Source organism: Pecten maximus, chromosome 3 (assembly GCF_902652985.1).
Source record: "Pecten maximus chromosome 3, xPecMax1.1, whole genome shotgun sequence".
NCBI classification, from domain to species: Eukaryota; Metazoa; Mollusca; class Bivalvia; order Pectinida; family Pectinidae; genus Pecten; species Pecten maximus.
This window is the reverse complement of record NC_047017.1, coordinates 36,138,120-36,162,508: the sequence shown is the minus strand read 5'-3', so window position 1 is coordinate 36,162,508 and position 24,389 is coordinate 36,138,120. Positions and strand designations below refer to the sequence as shown.

The window sequence follows — 24,389 nt, the reverse complement described above, 5'->3', positions numbered from 1 at the left end:
TATCAGAGTTATACACTCCTGACGGAAAATATCCTTTATTCTTATCTTGAATAACTCAATATCAAAATTTTGTACAAATTCCAAATGATATATATAACCTATCCCACAATTGTTTAATTCCTGTTTCAACTGTACAATCCAACTATGATTGTTTTCTTCCATCTCTATAAGACATTCTTTTAAAATGCAATTATCAGTATTTTTCAGCTTCATCCAGTACTTTAATATTCTAACTTTCCTAATAACTGAAAAAGAAACTCTCCCGATTTCAGTATAAGCCGTAGCATATGTAACTTTTCAATGTCAGCTGCTTTATGGAAACCCCATATTTCACTCCCATAGTTCAACACACTACTCACATAAGTATCAAAGACTGCTAAACAGGTTTCAATATTAAAATAATTACTTTTACATACATTCAATATAGCGAATAAAGCTTTCTTTCCTTGTTCTGAGATATGTTTTTGAGTCTTAAAGAATTTGCCATTATAATTCATTTACTATCTCTGTGGATATAGCTACACATTTACACATCGCCGTCGATATTAAAACTTAAAACGTCCCCCCTTTTTACCCTTGACGGGATTTGGCTGTGGAACTATGATATCAAAAATCATTTTTTGATCATTTTGAAATTAAGAAATATGAATAATAAAATAATTTTGATATAAACAAATCTTGATAAAACGGCGCCTTAATTGTTACCATATATTTTCTTTATTTGGCACCCCGAATTCTATTGTCCATATCCAATACGTGTATTATCAGAAAATCGACTTGGATTTTTGATGTAAAAATAGTGAATAAACAGTCACATTCACTGCATACATGCAAATGGAAGAAGAAGAAGAAGAAGAATGCTTCAAGCGGTTTTGTCATATATGACGGCATGAGTTGTTCTAAATATAACGAAGAAAAATTCTAAGCGATAGATATTCAATTTTGTCCGTTTAAATTAAATATCTATCTCGAAGAATAATTATATGCTCTGTCGATTTCGTTTTTGCGCTCCAAACGGTTGGACCAGTGTTGTTCGTTTATGAAATAAAGACGGACCTGGTGATTTTATATTGTTTTCAGACGAGCCTTGGCAAAGACTACCAAGGCCTGTATTAACTTCTGAATGTCCGTCAAGATATATGTTTGAAATATTACATTTAAAAAAACGAACAGGCCGCGCGAAAGCCATCAAGGGGAGGCAACTCTGTTGAGACAGCATAATCAGTCGTTTAATGGTACGAGAATATGTCTCGCGTGGCAATTACTTTTACGTATTACATTTATTACAACATCCGGTTTATTAACACGTGAGGTTTCGAGGTTCTCCGACCAGTGTGTCTGCTACCATAAGTCCTTTGTGACGGCAACACAATGTCGTCCGAAGACACAAAGATGAGAAAATTTGAAATTGATATTCTACGTGACCAGAGGAAACCAGACGAAGCCGAAGGTATGTGTGAATTCGGTTGGCATGATCGATGTATGCCTGTATCAGTATACCTCCATCAATTTTAGCCGATTAATTATAAAATAATGAAATTTTTTTTGCTATCAAGTGCAAGATATACATACAATCGATGTACACAAATTTTATTATTACATGCATGTACAGTATAATATTAAGTCTATGGGTCAGAACCGAGAACCTCTTTATTATTATTATTTATTATAGAATTTGAACCTGTAAGCTTAAATACAAATATATCAGAAAAACAGATAGGCCTACCTCTATTTATGAAAGATATACAGATATCTTTTTTCCAGATATAGATATCTAGATCTATGTAGATATGGACATATCTCAAATGTATTTGTATATCTGAGTTAAATTGGTAAACCCAATCAGCTTAATTGTCATTTGAGGTACATAATACTACAACAAGTTTCCAAGAAAGCAGTCTACCCATAGCCCAACATGTTATCCACCGGGAACTGAGGGGAAAGGGGGTTTGAGTAAGGGTTTGTTATAGCTTTGTGTCCTTCCTTTTGGCTTCCATTCCTCTGCACTTTAACTTGTAATTAGAGCTCTTATCTCCTACAATACCTGTCATTGGAGCTTCATACTACAATAGGTGTGTGTCATGTATCAAATGTATGTAATTCTGATCTACATTTTTTACCTTTAATCTACATCAGAGAAAACATTTGTCCTTAATGCTTCATTTTCTTGGGACATGGGTCGACCTAGCTAGATGAGAGTGTGTCATGTATCAAAAGTCTAAATCTGCTTTAAGTCTGATCTAAATTTTATCCCTTCACCTACATTTGGTATGGCACTGTTAGCAATAAAATGTAATTGCCTTGTTATTCTTAATCTTATGTCCAAGCCAAATTGACAAAGTGAAGTTGATTATCATGTTGGACCAGTTGACACTCTTTTGAAATCCCAAGTGTCAAAAGGGTTGAAATGTTTGCAAATTGAGACTAGAATTCATCTTGGATATATATACATGTATATCCCTGAATTGACCATGGACATTTAGCAAACATTTTCACTATACTTTATTTCAGAGAAACATAAAACGGTGTAACAAATGTCCATATATCTACCATTTGATGAAGCAAACTTAAAGTCCTTATTTTCATAATTATAACCACTTCAAAAAGAATATTTTTTTATTTGCAGATCAACAATGCAGAGAACTTTTCAAACTCATTTTTGATGGGAAATATGAAAATGTATTATGTCATTCCATTGCTGAAAGAATTTTGAAGAGAAACCAAGAGAACAAGAACTGTATTGAGACCATCTTAAAAGACAATGTTGAAAAATTCTTCATTGATTCCACAGAAGAAGACAGATTTACATGGTAAATTGATTATGAGTTTCATTGGCTATTTTACAACCAGACTGGACATGATTTACCAGTAGATAGGAGATACAAGTTTAACATGAGCAAGACAGTTTGTGAAAGGCAAATTTCTGTACACATACCAAGGTTATAACACTAGTATAATTACTGGTATTCATCTTTTGAGAACGTTCCTCCAGTTACCATAAAACATTAAATGTTTGTTGTATACAAACTTTCCTTGCTTTCATGGTTGCTATATATATGGATCCAAGAATATATATAACCATGATTTTTTTGTGCTCACAAACTAAGTTAAAAGCTCCAAACCATGACAGAAAGTACACATGTTATACAGTATGAGTATATAATTATACATACACCTAAGCTTATATATGAAAGTGGTACATGTTTAGCAAGGAAATCAATCCAACAATATACCCTCTCATGGAAGGTAATAAAACAATTTAACAAAACAAAACTATGGTTCAATCAAAAGAAAAAACTTGAACAAACTCACATGGACAGAATTAAAAAGTAAGTACCAGACAAGTATAGTAACACACGGAGAACCCTGTCCAACTGACAGAACATGGACAGAATACATTATAAAATGTTGAGTGATGGAAAACTATTAGTACATTTAATTTATAACAATATTATGAACTGTGACCACAAAGCCATCTTAGCTGACACCTGCATTGCTCTTAAAATCAGTGGAGACAGCCTAACTGAATTAACTTTCACTTTTGGCACTTTTTCTAAATTGACCTTTTTTCTGTTTGAAATGTAATATTTCGATACTCTGGAGATAGTGATATGCAATGTATATGATATAATGGTAAAATCTTAATTATCTCAATCACTGCCTCCACTAGGGATCGAACCCGGGACCACTGGCTTACTAGCTATAGTCTTACACTCAAGCGATAAAGCAAAAGAGAAGTTCTCTCTAGCCGAGCGGTGTATTGTGGCTAGTTTTTACCAGAGTTACAATTACACCTATTATTTGCAATTTGATCATAGGTCTGTTATTGAGTGTTCAGTAGAAGTTTTGTTTATTATTGGACATGTCTTTTTCAGTGAGTTGGAGTTACTCTGTGTGGCCATATCCTGTTTGCAGTTATTTGTACAGAGTAACTGGACTGGGCCACTTCTCAAGTCAATGCCGTCAGACCATCTTCCCAACATTTTCTCATCTCCAGAACAGGTTGGAATTTGACTATTTTAAGTATTAATAAGTATTTTTGAATTCTCAAGATGTAAAACCTACAAGTATACAAGCCATAAAGTAATTTTAGCTTTACTGACCACAGCAGTTGCATTAATATTATATGTTTATATGTTTTCTTTTCAGTTCAAAAAGCTACACAACTATGTATTAGAGGAAATGTCTACAGACGGGGAACCTGTCTATGACAAATGCCTCTGTATTGAACTGTTGTTTGTAGCTCGTTTTCTGTTGCTGGACTGCAGGGAGTTTCTCAAAAATCTTCAGGTGTGTACATATTTTAACATACAACCTCAAATCTGCCATTTAGGTAATATCTTAACCTGTTTAAGTGAAAACTGGATAGTGTATGGTAACTGTTCAGGTCAAACTGGGCATATTCTTATGAATGATACTTTTGAAGAATTTAAAGGAACACTGGGAATATTTTATTTAATACAAATCTACATGCACTGTAGTGTATTGAATTCATAAAAATGTGAAAATGAGTAATCAGTCACTGTCTTAAGGTTTTCTCCAGGAGTGGTAATGAGAGGTATTTTACTTATAGACGGCAGACTGGTGGCTGTTGAGGTGTATCTCTGTTCTACAGCAGGTGTTAGATGATAGATCACCTACACTAAAGGAGACGACTCTAGAACTCATTGACAAAGGTAAGATGGAACACAAGGAGGATTCAGTAAAAAATGTACATTATTCCAAAAGTAGAAAACAAACAGCGCTTAGTCTCCAGGTTTAGAAATGTTCCATTGCAAATTACTCTTCTTGCAGCTTGACATTATTTACATAGCCAAAGTATAATTTATATAGTCTTGATTTTCAAAAAAAAAAAGTACTTTTCTGGCAATCTTGGTGTTTGTCATCTTAAAAATATCTTAAAAATCTTCCCCTTTGGTTGAGATCCCTAAGTCTCGCCTCAAGGGGTAAGTTCTATTAATTTCACGCCAGTAAAAGTTGAGATACACCTTTCCAGGGTAAGAGGGAATTTTTCTTCACAAGTAGGTTTAAATCATAACACACAAGACAGCTAAAAATTGAAACATTAATTTTAAGGTAAACATTTTTTTCTTGCATTATCTTTTCAGTTTCCAAGCTGGAACCATTACTTACAGATGATAAAAACAGGTAAAACATCTTGTCCTACCAGGTTAATTCTGCCTAAGTTATCAGACACACGACACAAGATTACAACCAAATTTTGTGTAAAACATCATAAGGGGACAGCAATCATAATTTGTATAAATGAGGCTTGTGGGACCACTTGGGACAGAGGGGCGAGGCCCCAAAAGGGGAACTTAGCCAAAATTTTGCTTAAAAATGCTACTCCTCCTTAATGCCTTAATTAATTACAACCAAATTTGGTTTGAAACATCATACGGGGATGGCAATCATGATATATATAAATGACACAGGTCTGACCCCTTGGGAAAGAAGCACTTAGGTTAAATATTGCTTGAAAACGCTAATCCTTCTTAATAATGCCTTAATTGATTACAACCATATTTAGTATGAAACATCATTGGGGAAGGGCAATCCTAATTGATATAAATGAGGCTGGTCCGACCCATGGGGATAGAGGGGCATGGCCCAAAAATAGGAACTTGGCTGAAATTTTGCTTTAAGATGCTGCTCCTCATTTAAGCCAAAATGGATAAAAACCAAATTTGATCTGAAACATAATTGGCTGCGTATAGACAATTTATGGTAATAATGCTGGATTGAGGGGTGTGTCGGTGCTTTGTTTGTCAGATGACCGTTAAGGCCCATGGGCCTCTTGTTTTATGTGTACATTGTATTTTCTTTTAGAACAAATGATATGCTACTGTATTTGTGTTTCAGAGATCTAACGATACAGTTTCGGCTTGAGGCCGGATATTGTACCATGTTTTACTATGAGTACAGTATGGCCCACGAACATTTCATGTCTGCAAAAAAAACTGCTGGTCTATCAGTTGAATTATCAGGTAAACTATTGAGTTTTCTCATAACCTGTAGGTAACAAATTGTCATTTATATTTTTCTATTGTCTTTTGCAAACTTGCCAACTCTCCCTATTAGGAATTGGAAATTTCTAATTACCATATCCTAAATATAGACATAAATTATTAGTAAATCTTCTGTGTTGTTCATTATTTTAGATATCAAATTAAGAAAAAACATCAGTTTGAGATTTAAACAGGTCAGATATTAGTTTGTATAAAAGAGGTCTTTAAATGTATTTTTCTAAGATATAGAAAATTGAACATACACAAGATTCATTCACACGAATAGCAGCCAGTATATTAATACAAGGAAAACACACAAAGAAAACATACAATATTGTTTTGTCTCATTGAGTGAAATAACATTGCCATCACACTTAGCTCATTGACATTCTTAGTTTTCTTAGTTTTCTTAGTTTACCTCAATTTTTGGAATGACAATGCTCTCCTTAGCCTACTCCAGTTTAAACTGGTATTTTGGATTGTGAGAAGGATAAAGTGGTCATCTTTGAAGATTTGAAACTACATATTAATTATTTACAGGTGCCATGGGCAAGAGGACAAGATTCCAGGAGGACGCTAAGGCTCAGTTGGTGCTGAAAGTCCAGAAGGATACATCACAGGCTTCTCCATGTGGAGGAGATTTGATACGCTCTCAGGAGAACCTGGCTTTGCCAAAAGTAAGTTTTTATTAATTGTTTCACTATTGACAGCTCTCAATCCACAACCAGTAGGTAGTTGTGACATGGACAGGTTCATGGCTTACCCATGTTACTGACCTATTACTGTAAATCACTTAGTTTTCGTGAATACTTTATTTCGCTAACTTATCTCCTCAGACATATTCGTGAATACATGATTTGGCAAGCACTTGATAACAAATCTAACAGTCTAGAAATGACTAAGTTCGGGAATGATGAACTATAAGAGTCATAGATTCCATATGACCACAACATTGATTTGATGCTACAATATGCATAAATGCTCCATTTCAATATTTTGTTTTACAAAAAGTATACATGTAATCAAATTTGTATATGCAAGAGTTGTCCCCTATTTCATCAAATTGTACACATCATGCAAATTAAGTGTCCAATGAAGAAATCTAGTGCTTCCCTCTTTACAGAGTTATTGCCCCTTGTATGTTTGTTTCTTGCCAGGGCCATAGGTCAACAGTTCTTTGCTTATATTTACTATACTTTGTACAGACTTGCATCTTTCGGTGGTCGAGTATCAGATATAAGACTAGCGACTTTAATTTGCCCTTTCATACAGAGTCTTGCCCTTCCAATGTAGCATGCTTCAGTGAGGTAGCATTATAGAGTCAGCATCAGTCCGTGCTATCACAAGGAGATAAACCCAAACATACCACAGCCTCCTAAAACACACACACTCTCCACATGCATGAATCTTGCACACAGAGGAGACTGTCCTTCAATGATCACCAACAATACTAATCTAAACTTAACCAAAATGTCGTCTTGTCATCCAACAATTTCTTGTCTGGGCAGTAACATTTAAACCATTAAAAATATCTTAAGTTGTTGCTTACTGTTATCACCCAATGGTGAAGTACAGTGTTCTGGAGTATTGCGAACTTGACCTAGGGTCAATGGTCAAATAAGTGCAATTTTTATCCAGGCCTTAACTTCTAAACCATTGAAGATATTTTGCAGTATGCATAGTATACATACTTGCATCACCTAAAGCCAATGTGCAGTGCACCGCCATTAGGTCACTTTGACCTGGAGGTCAAAGGTTATTTTAGTGCATATTTTCCAATAATTTTTTTGTCTAGGTGATAATTTTAAAACCATGGGAGATATGTTAATAAACTGTATACCTTTATCACACACAGATTATTTGCAGTGCTCTGTCATTGGGTCATTGTGATAACTTGGAAAGAAAGCAGACATTTGTATTAAACTAAAACATGTTCAGTAAACTAAAACATGTTCAGTAAACTAAAACATGTTCAGTACACTAAAACATGTTCGGTAAACTAAACATGTTCAGTATTAGTAACGAAGACATCAGAGAGGACTTGTTCTTTATAAAGTTTATAAACCTACTCTATTAGACTGGGTCATTGCAACATTCATTTTCAGGTCAAAGGTCACTTGAGTGAAAAATATCCATTGCCTTGTAGGGGATCAGGAGGAGGGGGCATATTTTCACTCACAAAAAATCACCAAAACCCTGTAGAAACTCTAGACTTCCTTTTGTCTGGACCATAACACCCGAGCAGTTGAAACATAATATATAATTCTTGTTTCCAGTTATTTTCCAGATACAAACACTTAATGTCACTGAGGTTCCTAAAGCATAGTTAATTTTAATCCATTTTGTGTAATATTGGGTGTAGAAAGCATTAACAGTTTATTCCACCACAGGACCTGGTCCTAGGTGATGATACAGTGCTCGAGGCCATAAAGTTTGAAAAAGACGAACAATTTGCTGACAACCTTTCGGCAATAGACCAGGCTGTTGTGATTGGGCTGATGTAAGTGTTCTATTTGTATTTATTTTATGGCCTATTTGTTGAGTCAGTCAAAGCTTTACAGTAAAATTTACTTTGTGTCAGACCTATTTTTAGCTGAGTCGATCAAAGCTTTACAGTAAAATTTATTTTGTGTCAGACCTATTTTTAGCTCGATCAAAGCCTTACAGTAAAATTTATTTTGTAGCCTATTTGTTGAGTCAATCAAAGCTTCAAATTTTATTTTGTGGCCTATTTCTTCCTGAATCAGTTTTTCTGTAAAATTCCTTTCAAGTGCTAGTGAACATACATTTTAAATAAATGTCAGTTAGCATGGTCAGATTTGTAGTATTGGTGTAAACCAGGAAATGAGGGAAATTATTTTGTTTAAAGGTCAATTATTTGAAATACTTTCAGTGTAAGCTTTCCAGTCAAGCAGTATTTATATACAATGTACTATAAAAGAGGAATCACTGAAACTTAATACTTTGTGCAGCTGATATCTGGAACTGAAAAATTCTCAAGGAATCCAAAAAATTAAATCATTTGTTGTTTAGGGAGAACTACAGACGAAGTAGAGCTAGCTTTGAAAGGTTGACAGAAGAAGAATTAGAGGCCTATGTATCTGTAAGTACTGTGTGATTCAGCTTTGGGGCCTATATACCATATTTGACCTAATAAGGGCGCCTGCCTTAATAAGGACGCCCCTACCTTTTTTTCAAGGAAATAAATCTTTGACTGAGTGTCAAAATGGTGTTCAAAAGTAATAATTCATGTGAAAAGTTTTGCTACTTTATGTGTTCAATTTTCTTCAGCAAATTAAATAACTGGAACACAAGTTTTCGCCACATTTTGTCTATTCCTACAGATGACATGTGAGTGCAAAGAGCACCCAAAACTAAACACACATGCAAATAATAACCATCTTTATTTGAAGATAAAGTAAAAGACTTCATTCCTGTTGATAAATAACTTTTGTTCAGAACAGAAAGCTAGTAAAAGACATTGTAAATCAATTATTAGGTCAAAGAAAACAATGTCTGATATGATCTGGGAAATCACCTGTGTCTATAATGAACAAAAATGGTGGAACACACGTTCTCTGGTCTAAAGATCAGCTGGCATGGTTTACAAGTTTACAGGAATATTCAAGTGATATTTAAGCTTAATATATGACAATGAATAGATATCTTCATCTGGAATATTTTTATGACTGAATATTTTACCGTTTCAACAGCCTTGGGTATTCTGCTATAAGGTATAGTCTGTTAAAAAAACTTCAGAATAACTAATCTAAATAAGGGCGCCCCCACTGTCAATTACCCACACCTTGCGCCCTTATTAGGTCAAATACGGTATGTGTGAGTACAATATGATATACAGCTTTTTGGCCTATATATCTGTGAGTACAATGTGATACAACTTCATGATCAGGACCTATATCTGCAAGTACAATATGATATACAGCTTTGGGGCCTATATATCTGTGAGTACAATGTGATACAACTTCGGGACCTATATATATCTGTAAGTACAATATGATATACAGCTTTGGGGCCTATATATCTGTGAGTACAATGTGATACAACTTCAGGGCCTATATATATCTGTAAGTACACTATGATATACAGCTTTGGGGCCTATATATATGTGAGTACAAAGTGATCTACAGCAGACTTCAGATGCTGTTTATGGTTGAACACAAATGCCACATATTTCCAAATTCCCGTATATAACACAAAGATAACTTCATCAAGTATTTTGATATAAATCACGGTAGAATGATATCAGATGGAATCACTTGAATAAAGAATACAAATCTTTGATGTGTGTATGGTATTCTAGTTTGTATTAAATGTGTATTTTATGTAACATGTTGTGTTAGTATGGTATTTTATCTGAAGTTTTTTTAATAAGTTGTGGTGTTATATGTATATTTTATAGAATGCATTGTGGTGGTTTAAATTTGTTGTCATGTTATTTTGTGTTGTATACTTGACATTGTACTTGTTGTGTTACAGTGTATACTGGCCCAAGTGAGATGCTGGTCATCATCTGTTCACTGTCTGGTCTTGAGATCGACCTTACAAAAGCGCAGCAGTCGTCGTGTGGAGAGATCCATGATGCAGATTGAAGTAAGTTTTCCGGCTTAGTGAAACATGTTTATAACATACTTCTGAAGATTGAGTTAAATTTTTTATTTCATATTTAGTCATCAGGCTAAAATGAGATTATGAACATTTAGCTATCTTGCATGAGTCATAAGGCACCCATAGGGGCTTGAATGATTACCTATCACACGTTTAGATTTAATGTAATGATCTTGTTACTGACAGGAGATTGTGAAGCAGATCAGCCGCCCTGAACCTCCAGCCCAGCCCAGACTCCATCTGTTTTACTGCCATAGAGTTCAGTCATCCTGGATGGTTAAGGTAACAATACAGCTTGTTGTTGGAGTGGGAGTAATATTACGTTGACGGAACAGCTTGTTGTTGGAGTGGGAGTAATATTACGTTGACGGAACAGCTTGTTGTTGGAGTGGGAGTAATATTACGGTGATGGAACAGCTTGTTGTTGGAGTGGGAGTAATATTACGGTGATGGAACAGCTTGTGGTGGGGTGGGGGGATAATATAATATTCAGTAACGGCACAGTGGTAATGGCAGAGCTTGTGGGCGGGGTAATATTACGGGGGGGGGGGGGGGGGGGGGTGGAGTAATATTACGGTAACGAAACAGATTTTTTTTTGTGGGGGGGGGGGGGGGGGGGGGGGTAATATTATAGTAACAGCACAGCTTTGGGTGGAGTGATATTATGGTAAAGGCAAAGCTTGTGGGTGAAGTAATATTAAGGTAACAGCACAGCTTGTGGGGGAAGTAATATTACGTAACGGCACAGCTTGTGGTTGGAGTAATATTACGATAACAGAACAGTTTGTGGTGGGGGAGGGGGATGATATAATATTCAGTGACCGCACAGCTTGTGGGTGCATTAATATTATGGTAATGGCACAGCTTGTGGGCAGAGTAATAGTGCGGTAACGAGCACAGCTTGTGGGGGGAGTAATATTACGGTAACAGCACAGCTTGTGGGGGGGGGGGGTAATATTACGTAATGGCACAGCTTATGGTGGGGGAGTGATGTTACGGTAACGGCACAGCTTGTGGGGGGGGGGGGGGGGGGTAATATTATGGTAACAGCACAGCTTGTGTATGGGTAGGTAGAGTAATATTAAGGTAACAGCACAGCTTATGGGGGTAATATTATGGTGACAGCACAGCTTGTGTATGGGTAGGTAGAGTAATATTAAGGTAACAGCACAGCTTGTGTATGGGTAGGTAGAGTAATAGTATGGTAACAGCTTTTAGAAGAGTAATATTATGGGAAATGACACAGCTTGTGATTTATTAGTGTTTGTGGTTATTACCATACTAGATATTGAAATTTCATGTTCACAAATGCCTTTTTATGTAACTAATTGTTGTGATACTGTCTACAGAAAGAGCTGGCAGAACTATTTTTGAGTCTGGGAGCTGTTGGGTCAGCCTTAGATGTGTATGAACAGCTACAGTTGTGGGAACATGTTATTGCTTGTTACAAACGTCTTGGAAAAATGGAAAAGGTATGTTGTTAACATCAATTATCAAAAGGGATTAACATACTGTAGCGTACAAATTTTAGTGGTAATCATATTTTAACGCTTTTTTGTGCTAGAAGCATTATGCTAAATTATAATTGTGCTAATTGCACTTTCTATGTACCATTCCTATGTAGATAATTTTGGAGCTCCAATTTATGATCAATGCATTATCTGTTTCAATTTGGAAATGTGCTAAAATTTGAGTGCACCTGATAATGTATGTTTACAGTACAGATTTACTTAAAATTTACATTGCAACAGTCAAATACATGAATATGACTTCCTTAGTTTATGATATCGTTGGTTTTTCAGGCAGAGACCTTGATCAGGGAACAGCTGGCAATAAAAGCGACACCAAGTCTGTGGTGTTACCTTGGTGATGTAACAAGGGACATAACTCACTATGAGAAGGCATGGGAAATGTCAAACCACAGAAGTGCGCGGGCCATGAGGTGTATGGCATACCACTACTTCGCCCACGAAGATGTAAGCTGTCATCTGTATTTTATGTTGTCAAGATATTGCTGCAACTGTCTCTTGTGAGATATACATTAAAGGAATCGTCTAGTCGATGTATCCATCTGTCCATACATCTGTATCCTTTTCTCATCCAGAATGTTAAAGTTAATGTTGATCCAATGGTTTACACTACAAAATTTACTGGTCCAGGATTCTGTCATGATTGAGTTAAAATTACTCTACATACAATGATCAAGACTCCATTATGTAGCCATCGGTGACTGGTACTTATATTTGTCTTTTGTTTTATTTTCAGTTTGAAAAGAGTTTGGAATGTTTTGAAAAGTCATTGAAAATTAACAGTCTACAGGTAAAGTAGTATTTGGTATGATTTATATGTTGTCTGCCTTGAGTATTGTTTCAGTGAAGTAATTGTATATCTTGAGTCAAGTTCATGTTAATTTTCTATTTAGGGCAATTAAGTTTTGAACAGTACACTGGCTTTTGACCTACATTTGTATTTAGCTTTGACAAGTTTGTTGCTCACCAGTGACTAACCTGATACAGATATACTTCCTTATAAAATTCAGCTGTTTCTCTATAACATCTTATTTTACTGACTGTATTACATATATATAGGTGGCAGTCTGGTTTACATGTGGATGTACTGCTCTCTCAGCAAAGCAGTTTAAAAAAGCTGTGCACGCCTTCAAGATGTGTATCAACATTGACTATGATGTAAGTACTATAACTACTGATAGGACATCAAGGGTCCTTTCTGAGTGGGAACATCATGTGTCCTCTCTGAGTGGGGACGTCGAGGTCCTCTCTGAGTGGGGACGTCGAAGTCCTCTCTGAGTGGGGACGTCGAGGTCCTCTCTGAGTGGGGACGTCGAGGTCCTCTTTGAGTGGGGACATCAAGGGTCCTCTCTGAGTGGGGGCATCAAGGGTCCTCTGTGAGTGGGGACATCGAGGGTCCTCTGTGAGTGGGGACATCAAGGGTCCTCTCTGAGTGGGGACATCGAGGGTCCTCTCTGAGTGGGGACGTCGAGGGTCCTTTCTGAGTGGGGACATCGAGGGTCCTCTCTGAGTGGGGACATCGAGGGTCCTCTCTGAGTGGGGACGTCGAAGTCCTCTCTGAGTGGGGACGTCGAGGTCCTCTCTGAGTGGGGACGTCGAGGTCCTCTCTGAGTGGGGACATCAAGGGTCCTCTCTGAGTGGGGACATCAAGGGTCCTCTGTGAGTGGGGACATCGAGGGTCCTCTCTGAGTGGGGACGTCGAAGTCCTCTCTGAGTGGGGACGTCGAGGTCCTCTCTGAGTGGGGACGTCGAGGTCCTCTCTGAGTGGGGACATCAAGGGTCCTCTCTGAGTGGGGACATCAAGGGTCCTCTGTGAGTGGGGACATCGAGGGTCCTCTTTGAGTGGGGACATCGAGGGTCCTCTCTGAGTGGGGACATCGAGGGTCCTCTCTGAGTGGGGACATCGAGGGTCCTCTCTGAGTGGGGACATCGGGGTCCTCTCTGAGTGGGGACATCGAGGGTCCTCTCTGAGTGGGGACGTCGAGGTCCTCTCTGAGTGGGGACGTCGAGGTCCTCTCTGAGTGGGGACGTCGAGGTCCTCTCTGAGTGGGGACGTCGAGGTCCTCTTTGAGTGGGGACATCAAGGGTCCTCTCTGAGTGGGGACATCAAGGGTCCTCTGTGAGTGGGGACATCGAGGGTCCTCTGTGAGTGGGGACATCGAGGGTCCTCTCTGAGTGGGGACATCGAGGGTCCTCTCTGAGTGGGGACATCAAGGGTCCTCTCTAAGTGGGGACATCGAGGGTCCTCTGTGAGTGGGGACATCAAGGGTCCTCTCTGAGTGGCCACTGCATGAATTTTAGATTCCAAAATACAGATTTTGAATTTCACCTTATCCCCTCCAAGCATGTAACTAGTCCACCATAGTAAGATAAGATATAATAATTATAATTGCGCTTGGTTCATTGGACATCAAGGGTCCTTTCTGAGTTGGAATGTCCAATGTCCTGTCTGAGTGGGGATGTCAAGGGCCCTCTGTCAGTGGGGGCATCGAAGGCCCTCTGTGATTGGGGACGTCTAGGGCCCTCTGTATGTGGGCGCGTCTAGGGCCCTCTGTGAGTGGGGATGTCAAGGGACCTCTGTGAGTGGGGACGTCAAGGGCCCTGTTTGAGTGGGCAGGTCAAGGGCCCTCTGTGAGTGGGGGGCGTCGAGGGACCCCTGTGAGTGGGGGTGTTGAGGGCCCTCTGTGAGTGGGGACGTCGAGGGCCCTCTGTGACTGGGGACGTCGAGGGCCCTCTGTGACTGGGGACGTCAAGGGTCCTCTGTGAGTGGGGGCGTCAAGGGCCCTGTGTGAGTGGGCGCGTCGAGGGCCCTGTGTGAGTGGGCGCGTCGAGGGCCCTCTGTGAGTGGGGGCGTCGAGGGACCTCTGTGAGTGGGGGCGTCGAGGGACCTCTGTGAGTGGGGGCGTCGAGGGACCTCTGTGAGTGGGGGCGTCGAGGGCCCTCTGTGAGTGGGGATGTCGAGGACCCTCTGTGAGTGGGGGCGTCAAGGGCCCTCTGTGAGTTGGGGTGTCCAGGGTCCTCTCTGAGTAGCCACTGCATGAATTTTAGATTCCAAAATACAGATTTTGAATTTCACCTTATACCCTCCAAGCATGTAACTAGTCCACCATAGTAAGATAAGATATAATAATTATAATTGCGCTTGGTTCATTTAAAAAAAAAAAAATTAATTTCCAGATTGATTAATTAGAAATATGCTAGATGTAAAATAATAGTCAGTACTTAACATGACCAAATTGTGCTGTTACAGAACTTTGAGGCGTGGAACAACATGGCAACGGCATATGTCCAGCTGAAAGAAAAGTAAGTGTCGTTGATCATTGTATAGATTCTGTCACATGTCCAGATTATTTGTTGGGCTGCACCAGCAGTTAACCCTGTAAAATATCTTTTAATTTTTGTTTTGGCAGGAAGAAAGCCCTGAAAGTTTTGTCTGAAGCTACCAAGTACAACTATGAGAATTGGAAGCTATGGGAGAATGTCCTCATAGTAAGTGTGACTCCAGGTCCCAGTTTAATTTACCTGTATAGGTAGCAGTGTACAGTAAAAATGCCCAATTCTGAAAAATATGGCACATGTTTTAGATATGTAAACATTGCCAGTTAACCCTACATATAACCTCTAATAAAGTATATATTTTTATAATCTGTACAACATTTGCAAGTTTGATACAGCTCTGAAGGATAAGTAAACTGATATTTTCTGTGATTTTTAGAGCTGTGAATACCATGGTAACAGCTTAAAAAATGCTCAAAAATTGCAAAATATTATATTTGACCCAAAATGACACAATTCTCTACACAATTTTTTTTCTGAAACCTATTTAAAATTAAATATCTCTATCCCAAAGACAGAATTAATCTTGTTTTGAAATATGTTGTAAATTAAGTTTTTCCGCTATCTCACCTTTTTTGTGGGCTTCCATTTTGCGCTGTAGGCAAAACTAAATTTCCTGTGTAAACACACTTGCGGAAAACCCGGAAATTTAAAATCCGAAACCAATTTATTAAGTTTTGTTTTAACAAATGTGAAGCCTGTATGTACTACTTCATACTGAATATACCAATTATAGTGTACATTTATTTTTTCATTTTTATGCATATCATAATACAGGAGTTATTTGCTTAACAAAAAAATCGCCCATGGCCAGGCTGTCCTACTGTAGTGTGCTACCATATTCCTTAACTTAAGTTCTATTCCTCAGCTTGAAATTTTCCTTATGAAAGCATTACAGAACTTAATATAATCTAGATTTTTCTCTTAAAGCTAATCATGCTTTCCTTTAAAAAGATTTAAGTGAAGGAATTTGCTAGTTAATTAAGGAGTCTAAATTACAACAGATGAATTTCATAGTGTTTAATTGATTAAAATATTGCTGTTGATTTTACAGGTGGCGACTGATTGTGCTGATATAAATAGGGCTGTGTTGGCCTATAACAGAATCCTGGATATAAAAGACAAGTGGGGAGATGGTGAGGTATGTGTCTACACTAGTACTGGGATAATGATTTACAGAGTATCCTACAGTACTACTGGTTGTCAATCCATTACTTACAGATTTATCTCCCATTTTAACTGTTCAAGATTTCTCTGTCATGCCTTAAAGTGTGCTTTCTCTGTCAACCCCTAGAGTATGACAGCAAGTGCTCTGTAAACAACTGGGACATTCCTGACTGAGAAATCATCCCTCGGTTTGGCTATTTCTATGTCATACCCTCAAGATAGGAGAAATATTTAGACCACCACTTAGTGAAGGGGGTACATATTTGATATCTTTGTCTGTGTATACATGACTGTTGTAGGTCCTGAGTACTTTGGTACTGGCCATTACTGGGGACTATGTAGTAATATGTACACGACTGTTGTAGGTTCTGAGTACTTTGGTACTGGCCATTACTGGGGACTATGTAGTAATATGTACATGACTGTTGTAGGTTCTGAGTACTCTGGTACTGGCCATTACTGGGGACTATGTAGTAATATGTACATGACTGTTGTAGGTTTGGTACTGGCCATTACTGGGGACTATGTAGTAATATGTACATGACTGTTGTAGGTTTGGTACTGGCCATTACCGGGGACTATGTAGTAATATGTACATGACTGTTGTAGGTTTGGTACTGGCCATTACTGGGGACTATGTAGTAATATGTACATGACTGTTGTAGGTCCTGAGTACTTTGGTACTGGCCATTACTGGGGACTATGGAGTAATATGTACCTGACTGTTGTAGGTCCTGAGTACTATGGTACTGGCCATTACTGGGGACTATGTAGTAATATGTACATGACTGTTGTAGGTTCTGAGTACTATGGTACTGGCTGTTACTGGGGACTATGGAGTAATATGTACATGACTGTTGTAGGTCCTGAGTACTATGGTACTGGCTGTTACTGGGGACTATGGAGTAATATGTACATGACTGTTGTAGGTCCTGAGTACTTGGTACTGGCCATTACTGGGGACTATGTAGTAATATGTACATGACTGTTGTAGGTCCTGAGTACTTTGGTACTGGCCATTACTGGGGACTATGTAGTAATATGTACATGACTGTTGTAGGTCCTGAGTACTTTGGTGCTGGCCATTACTGGGGACTATGTAGTAATATGTACATGACTGTTGTAGGTCCTGAGTACTTTGGTACTGGCCATTACTGGGGACTATGTAGTAATATGTACATGACTGTTGTAGGTCCTGAGTACTATGGTACTGGCCATTACTGGGGACTATGGAGTAATATGTACATGACTGTTGTAGGTCCTGAGTACTTTGGTACTGGCTGTTACTGGGGACTATGTAGTAATATGTACATGACTGTTGTAGGTTCTGAGTACTATGGTACTGGCCATTACTGGGGACTATGTAGTAATATGTACACGACTGTTGTAGGTTCTGAGTACTATGGTACTGGCCATTACTGGGGACTATGTAGTAATATGTACATGACTGTTGTAGGTTCTGAGTACTTTGGTACTGGCCATTACTGGGGACTATGTAGTAATATGTACATGACTGTTGTAGGTTCTGAGTACTTTGGTACTGGCTGTTACTGGGGACTATGGAGTAATATGTACATGACTGTTGTAGGTTCTGAGTACTATGGTACTGGCCATTACTGGGGACTATGTAGTAATATGTACATGACTGTTGTAGGTCCTGAGTACTCTGGTACTGGCTGTTACTGGGGACTATGTAGTAATATGTACATGACTGTTGTAGGTCCTGAGTACTTTGGTACTGGCTGTTACTGGGGACTATGGAGTAATATGTACATGACTGTTGTAGGTCCTGAGTACTTTGGTACTGGCTGTTACTGGGGACTATGGAGTAATATGTACATGACTGTTGTAGGTCCTGAGTACTTTGGTACTGGCCATTACTGGGGACTATGTAGTAATATATACATGACTGTTGTAGGTTCGGAGTACTTTGGTACTGGCCATTACTGGGGACTATGTAGTAATATGTACATGACTGTTGTAGGTCCTGAGTACTTTGGTACTGGCTGTTACTGGGGACTATGGAGTAATATGTACATGACTGTTGTAGGTTCTGAGTACTTTGGTACTGGCCATTACTGGGGACTATGTAGTAATATGTACATGACTGTTGTAGGTCCTGAGTACTTTGGTACTGGCTGTTACTGGGGACTATGGAGTAATATGTACATGACTGTTGTAGGTCCTGAGTACTTTGGTACTGGCTGTTACTGGGGACTATGGAGTAATATGTACATGACTGTTGTAGGTTCTGAGTACTTTGGTACTGGCCATTACTGGGGACTATGGAGTAATATATACATGACTGTGGTAGGTTCTGAGTACTTTGGTACTGGCTGTTACTGGGGACTATGTAGTAATATGTACATGACTGTTGTAGGTTCTGAGTACTTTGGTACTGGCTGTTACTGGGGACTATGTAGTAATATGTACATGACTGTTGTAGGTTCTGAGTACTTTGGTACTGGCTGTTACTGGGGACTATGTAGTAATATGTACAGTGGACCCGCGATAATCCGGACGCCGATAGTCCGGAAAACTCGCAGTCCGGACGGAATAGCACGGGAACGGATTTCCGTAACGTTATTTGTACTCACCAGTCCGGAAATTCGGTTTCCGATTCCGGAAGCCCATTTTGGGAACGGAAAGTACTTTTCATTAGTAAATTTCCCCCGATAATCCGGACGATTTTTTCACCACGAGGAGAGAAAAATGTCGGGCAAGTCACCCGTGTCGACAGCTGCACAGGCTATCGCTTGACACTGTGCGTAGTCATAGCGACCGCTGCCAGGTCATAGCCCCGGGTGTTTACCTGTGTTACAATGTAGCTCTGTTTTTATAACGGTACATTGCTTTTCTTTACGATCGACCTAAATGCTTCAGTATTAAAGGGTTTTATAGTGTAGACTGGTCTTGCTTTGATCAACTTGACGTACAATATCTATTATAGTTATTTTACATAGTGCTATTTCGTAGTTAGCAATAATTAATTCACTAACATACAGTATGTGATACGATACTTAATCAATCACAAATGCATGTAATAAATTTATTATCGGTAATTAACATCACTAACAATTGTATTGGGTAAACAAGGATATCGGCTTGTAACACCGTTACGTGTAATGACGACTCATTGAAAGATGCATGTTATTAATTACACACATGGTACATTTACCGGGTCTTTCATTTCAGGTTCATAATTTACGTAAAAAAACGTACATTGTACATAGTGGGTCTTTCATTTCAGGTATTTAACGTATGTAATTTCTACTCGTTTGTGAACCTCTGGGACGTAACCCAGGTGTGTTGTTTGTAGGTCACATATGTCCGCTATAAATAAAACAACTTTCACTTCACATGTTCTTTTAAAAACATTGTTTATTTTTTAGTTTCTACAAAATAAAAGAAAACAAGAATCATATCAAGAACATAAGTATATTTATTTTTTAAAAAGACTGACAATTAGACGTGTTTATGAAACGTCATTAAAACGTCCCGTATTGTATAGAGTCAAGGGAGATAACTCTTACACAACAATTTTTTTTGACCTGGTACACGAAATTCGGTAGTCCGGAAAACTCGTAATCCGGACGGTTTGGGCTGGGAACGAAGGTGTTCGGATTATCGAGGGTCCACTGTACATGACTGTTGTAGGTTCTGAGTACTTTGGTACTGGTTACTGGGGACTATGGAGTAATATGTACATGACTGTTGTAGGTTCTGAGTACTTTGGTACTGGCTGTTACTGGGGACTATGGAGTAATATGTACATGACTGTTGTAGGTTCTGAGTACTTTGGTACTGGCTGTTACTGGGGACTATGTAGTAATATGTACATGACTGTTGTAGGTTCTGAGTACTAGGGTACTGGCTGTTACTGGGGACTATGGAGTAATATGTACATGACTGTTGTAGGTTCTGAGTACTTTGGTACTGGTTACTGGGGACTATGTAGTAATATGTACACGACTGTTGTAGGTCCTGAGTACTTTGGTACTGGCTGTTACTGGGGACTATGTAGTAATATGTACATGACTGTTGTAGGTTCTGAGTACTTTGGTACTGGCTGTTACTGGGGACTATGTAGTAATATGTACATGACTGTTGTAGGTCCTGAGTACTATGGTACTGGCCATTACTGGGGACTATGTAGTAATATGTACATGACTGCTGTAGGTTCTGAGTACTTTGGTACTGGCCATTACTGGGGACTATGTAGTAATATGTACATGACTGTTGTAGGTTCTGAGTACTTTGGTACTGGCTGTTACTGGGGACTATGCAGACATTGATGGACAGCCGGCCTCCATACACATACCCAAGTTACTGACACTGCTTGGTAGAACAACTTCCAAGGTAAGATGCTTTCAGCATATGGAGGCTGCTTATTAACAATTTAGAATTAAAATAAAAAATTTTGATACATTTTACGCGAAAAAATCAATTTACAGTTGAGATTTGATCAAGGTGTAATTACAAGTTTGTAAATATTTTCATAACCTTATCTAGATTTTTTTAACAAGCGTTCCTTGGTTATCTTTTTCCCAAATCTGCATTTACTCTTTACGAGAAGGACTGTGTTGCAGACATCTCTTTGATTCCCTATACTATCAACTGTGATCCTGCAGATTCATGAATTTGACATATGTATTGAAATTAATTTTCCAACCATTCCCAACACTTACTTTTCATTAAGTACACATGTTGCAATAAATATTATAAATATTTAGATATGAATGTTATCAAAACATATTTGACTTTTCACAGGTTACTAACAATGCTGAGATATGGAAAGCTTATGCCAAATTGACAGCTTTCAGTATGGAAGGGAAAGAAGAAAAACATGAAGTGGTAATATCTCCAAGTGTTCACATGTGTTCTATTTCCATGTTTAACATGTTTTAAATAACCCGAGTGCTATACTAACTTGCCAGCTTTTAGGATTTCCTTCATCAAAACTGTGGGGGAGAGAAACTACATGAATATGGAAACATTCATCTCTCAGAATGGCACATTAATTTTGTAGACCCCTTTTGATAAACTTGTACCTTAAAACAATACACACTGTTGTTTATGGTGGACAAATCAAACAGTTTTTGGCTCCCCTGGGCCAAAGGGCACAGTGTCCGTTGTTTGTTGGCTGTCATTCGTCTGGTGTTCGTCAGCATTTCCTTTAAGTCCCTACTTGTCCTGAACTCCTGAATGGATTTTGATGAAAGTTGTATGAACGAAGGATGTGGCTCCCTAGGGCCAGAGGTGTGGGGCTGAATATGAGAAGTTGAGGTAAATCCCTACTTGTTCTGAATGGATTTTGATGAAATGTGGTCCGGAGTTATTAAGCAAAGGAGATCTGATTTGGTTTATACAGGATGTGGCCCCCTTGGGGATCAATAAGGGAAATTGCTGTTGGTCTTGAACAACAGAATGTTGTTGTTGAAATTTGTCTCGAGAATTAATGGACAAAGGAGATCCACTAGGGAAAATATAGCAAAAAGCTTTTAAATCCCTCTTCTTCTGTAAGACTGACAGGATTTGGTCCACATTTGGTTTGAAACATTGTGCAGGGAACAACTTGAATATTCAGATAAGTGATGCAGGCCCTCTGGGCCTCTTGTATTGATAATCAATGACTTGTCCTAATTTTGGTTACAATAGCTTCCTTGCAAAATAGGAAGGACGGGCAGGTAAACTGTGCCCTGGAAGTACAGTGTATCATGGTGTCCATTAGACTGTCTGTCCATCTGTCCATCTCTCCATCTGTCCAAAGATTCATTTCTGCCAAATCCAGAAGTCTTAATTTCCTGAAATTTTACATGGTAATATTAACTAATATATTCTTGTATGAAGTCAATGAGCAAAGGGGTTTAACAGGTTCGTAAGATCACCATCAAGGCCACTCTCGAAAATAGGGCATGATTTAAAATATCTGGTCTTGCACTTGCACTGTTTATAAAAACAGTTTATCAATTTTTCACCAGTTTGTTAGATAGTATTATGAGGTTGTGAATTGTGAAACTTGAATGATAACTTTTTATGGAATTGATGTCTTAATTCAATCACTACAGATAGAAAATGCAAATCTTTAAAAGGGAAAAAAAAGTTTTGATACTATATAATGATGAAAGAAATATAATTCTTGTTGATATGATTAATACTGATAATCTTGTGACAGTTAAACTGAGATATACCTTAAAATCAATTATATTATAAAAGTACTTTTACAAGTATTCTTTGTACAGGTGTTGCAGCACCTACAGAAGGCCTACAGGTGTGTAACCCAGGACCCCAAGTGGGAGCAAACCACAGACAAGTGTAAGGAGATCGCTGACCAGGCACTGGAGCTGGCTGAAAGTATGTCATTACAGTCTCAAAAGCATGTACTTTTGTTTTATGAAAATAAAAGGACTGTAATCAAGCTAAATGTTCAGTGGGTTGTTTTAATGAGGACCAGGGGAACTATATTTAAGTTTTGTGGGATCTCATACATTCTTTAGGTGGTGTATCAAATTTCAAAAGTAGATCAATGATCTACATTTAAAAAGATTTGTCTGAGCACAACTTTTTATACTTTTTATTGGAACTTCTGACTCTGGGCATGGGCTCAGCTGCATTGAACTTCTGATATCGCCTACTAAATTCATTTACATTTGTTGAATACAATGGGTAATAACTTTTATACTTCAATTGACTATTTTCTACAATGATTTGTTGTATGTTATAAACTTAAAAATTCAAAACAAAATTCAAATAATTATTTTCCTGGCCAGGAGTACAATTATTTGTATGCATTTTCTGTTGTGTTCCATACATAGACATTGTTGAGACATTATATTTTACATTAGAATGAACACTGACCCATTATTAATATTGATTCAGGATATGAGGAATGCAGCAGCAAAGCACACAACTCCACCAAGGCCATCCAAATGTTATCCTCGGCTAAACTCATGGTTAAAGGTGTCCTGACAAAAATCAAGGTAACTAAGAACAAATCAGATTAACTATATTATCAGGCAAAAATCAAGGTAACTAAGAACAAATCAGATTAACTATATTATCAGACAAAAATCAAGGTAACTAAGAACAAATCAGATTAACTATATTATCAGGCCTGCATACATCTTTGTTACTGTGGCCTGTATGTAACACAAACACAAGTCCCTACAGTTTTGGTTCCTGATAACATGAAAATATTAAACACTATCAAATTAGAAATCATTCCTTCATGGAATTGTGATATTTGATTTTAAGAGATGTTAATTAGAGGGTAGAGGCAAGAGCAACAGTACATTTTTGTGTTTCTTCTTTTTTTTCTAGAAGAGGTAATCAATTAAGAATGTTAAATCTGAAAATGTTTTGTGCTGATGATGAATATCACAATTATTCTGTTTTTTTCTTATTGTTTAGAAACAACATACAGATGTGGTGTCTGAAGTATTGGATGAAGCTGTAGCGGCACATTGCTCCAAGTTGGATGTTAAACTGCAGGAAATCATTTCAAAAATTACTGAGCTCAAAGGAAGTTGATCTGGATAATCAAGGACTCTGAACATCAAATATATAAATAAAAATCTCAATGTCATTTTTATATTGCTTTGTTTTTGTATTTAAAACAATAGCACTAAATTGATTGATATGGTTTAGCCAAGAGTTCCCTCCACTAAGACAATACAAAAGCATTATAGAAATGTTATCTACATTGTAAATATAAATGTAAGAA

General features: G+C 38.0%; 1 protein-coding gene across 3 annotated transcripts; it reads left to right on the top strand.

The window, feature by feature from the left end:
- Positions 1 to 1,224: 1,224 nt before the first annotated feature.
- On the top strand, positions 1,225 to 24,257 carry LOC117324030 (tetratricopeptide repeat protein 27-like). Of its 3 annotated transcripts, XM_033879633.1 has the most exons (24): positions 1,225 to 1,450; positions 2,627 to 2,810; positions 3,876 to 4,002; positions 4,150 to 4,290; positions 4,574 to 4,676; positions 5,109 to 5,148; positions 5,863 to 5,987; positions 6,549 to 6,685; positions 8,399 to 8,508; positions 9,042 to 9,111; positions 10,506 to 10,619; positions 10,821 to 10,916; positions 11,984 to 12,106; positions 12,437 to 12,610; positions 12,900 to 12,953; positions 13,223 to 13,321; positions 15,414 to 15,466; positions 15,574 to 15,652; positions 16,554 to 16,640; positions 20,912 to 21,025; positions 21,437 to 21,520; positions 22,909 to 23,020; positions 23,546 to 23,646; positions 24,077 to 24,257. In XM_033879633.1, exons 1-24 carry the CDS (start codon positions 1,372 to 1,374, stop codon positions 24,194 to 24,196), a joined length of 2,526 nt encoding a protein of 841 aa, XP_033735524.1. In that variant the 5' UTR covers positions 1,225 to 1,371; the 3' UTR covers positions 24,197 to 24,257. The 3 variants fall into 3 exon arrangements, with proteins under 3 accessions (XP_033735524.1, XP_033735525.1, XP_033735526.1); XM_033879634.1 differs by lacking the exons at positions 20,912 to 21,025; positions 21,437 to 21,520; positions 22,909 to 23,020; positions 23,546 to 23,646; positions 24,077 to 24,257 and adding an exon at positions 18,189 to 18,260; XM_033879635.1 differs by lacking the exons at positions 20,912 to 21,025; positions 21,437 to 21,520; positions 22,909 to 23,020; positions 23,546 to 23,646; positions 24,077 to 24,257 and adding an exon at positions 17,032 to 17,103.
- The last annotated feature ends 132 nt before the right edge of the window (positions 24,258 to 24,389 follow it).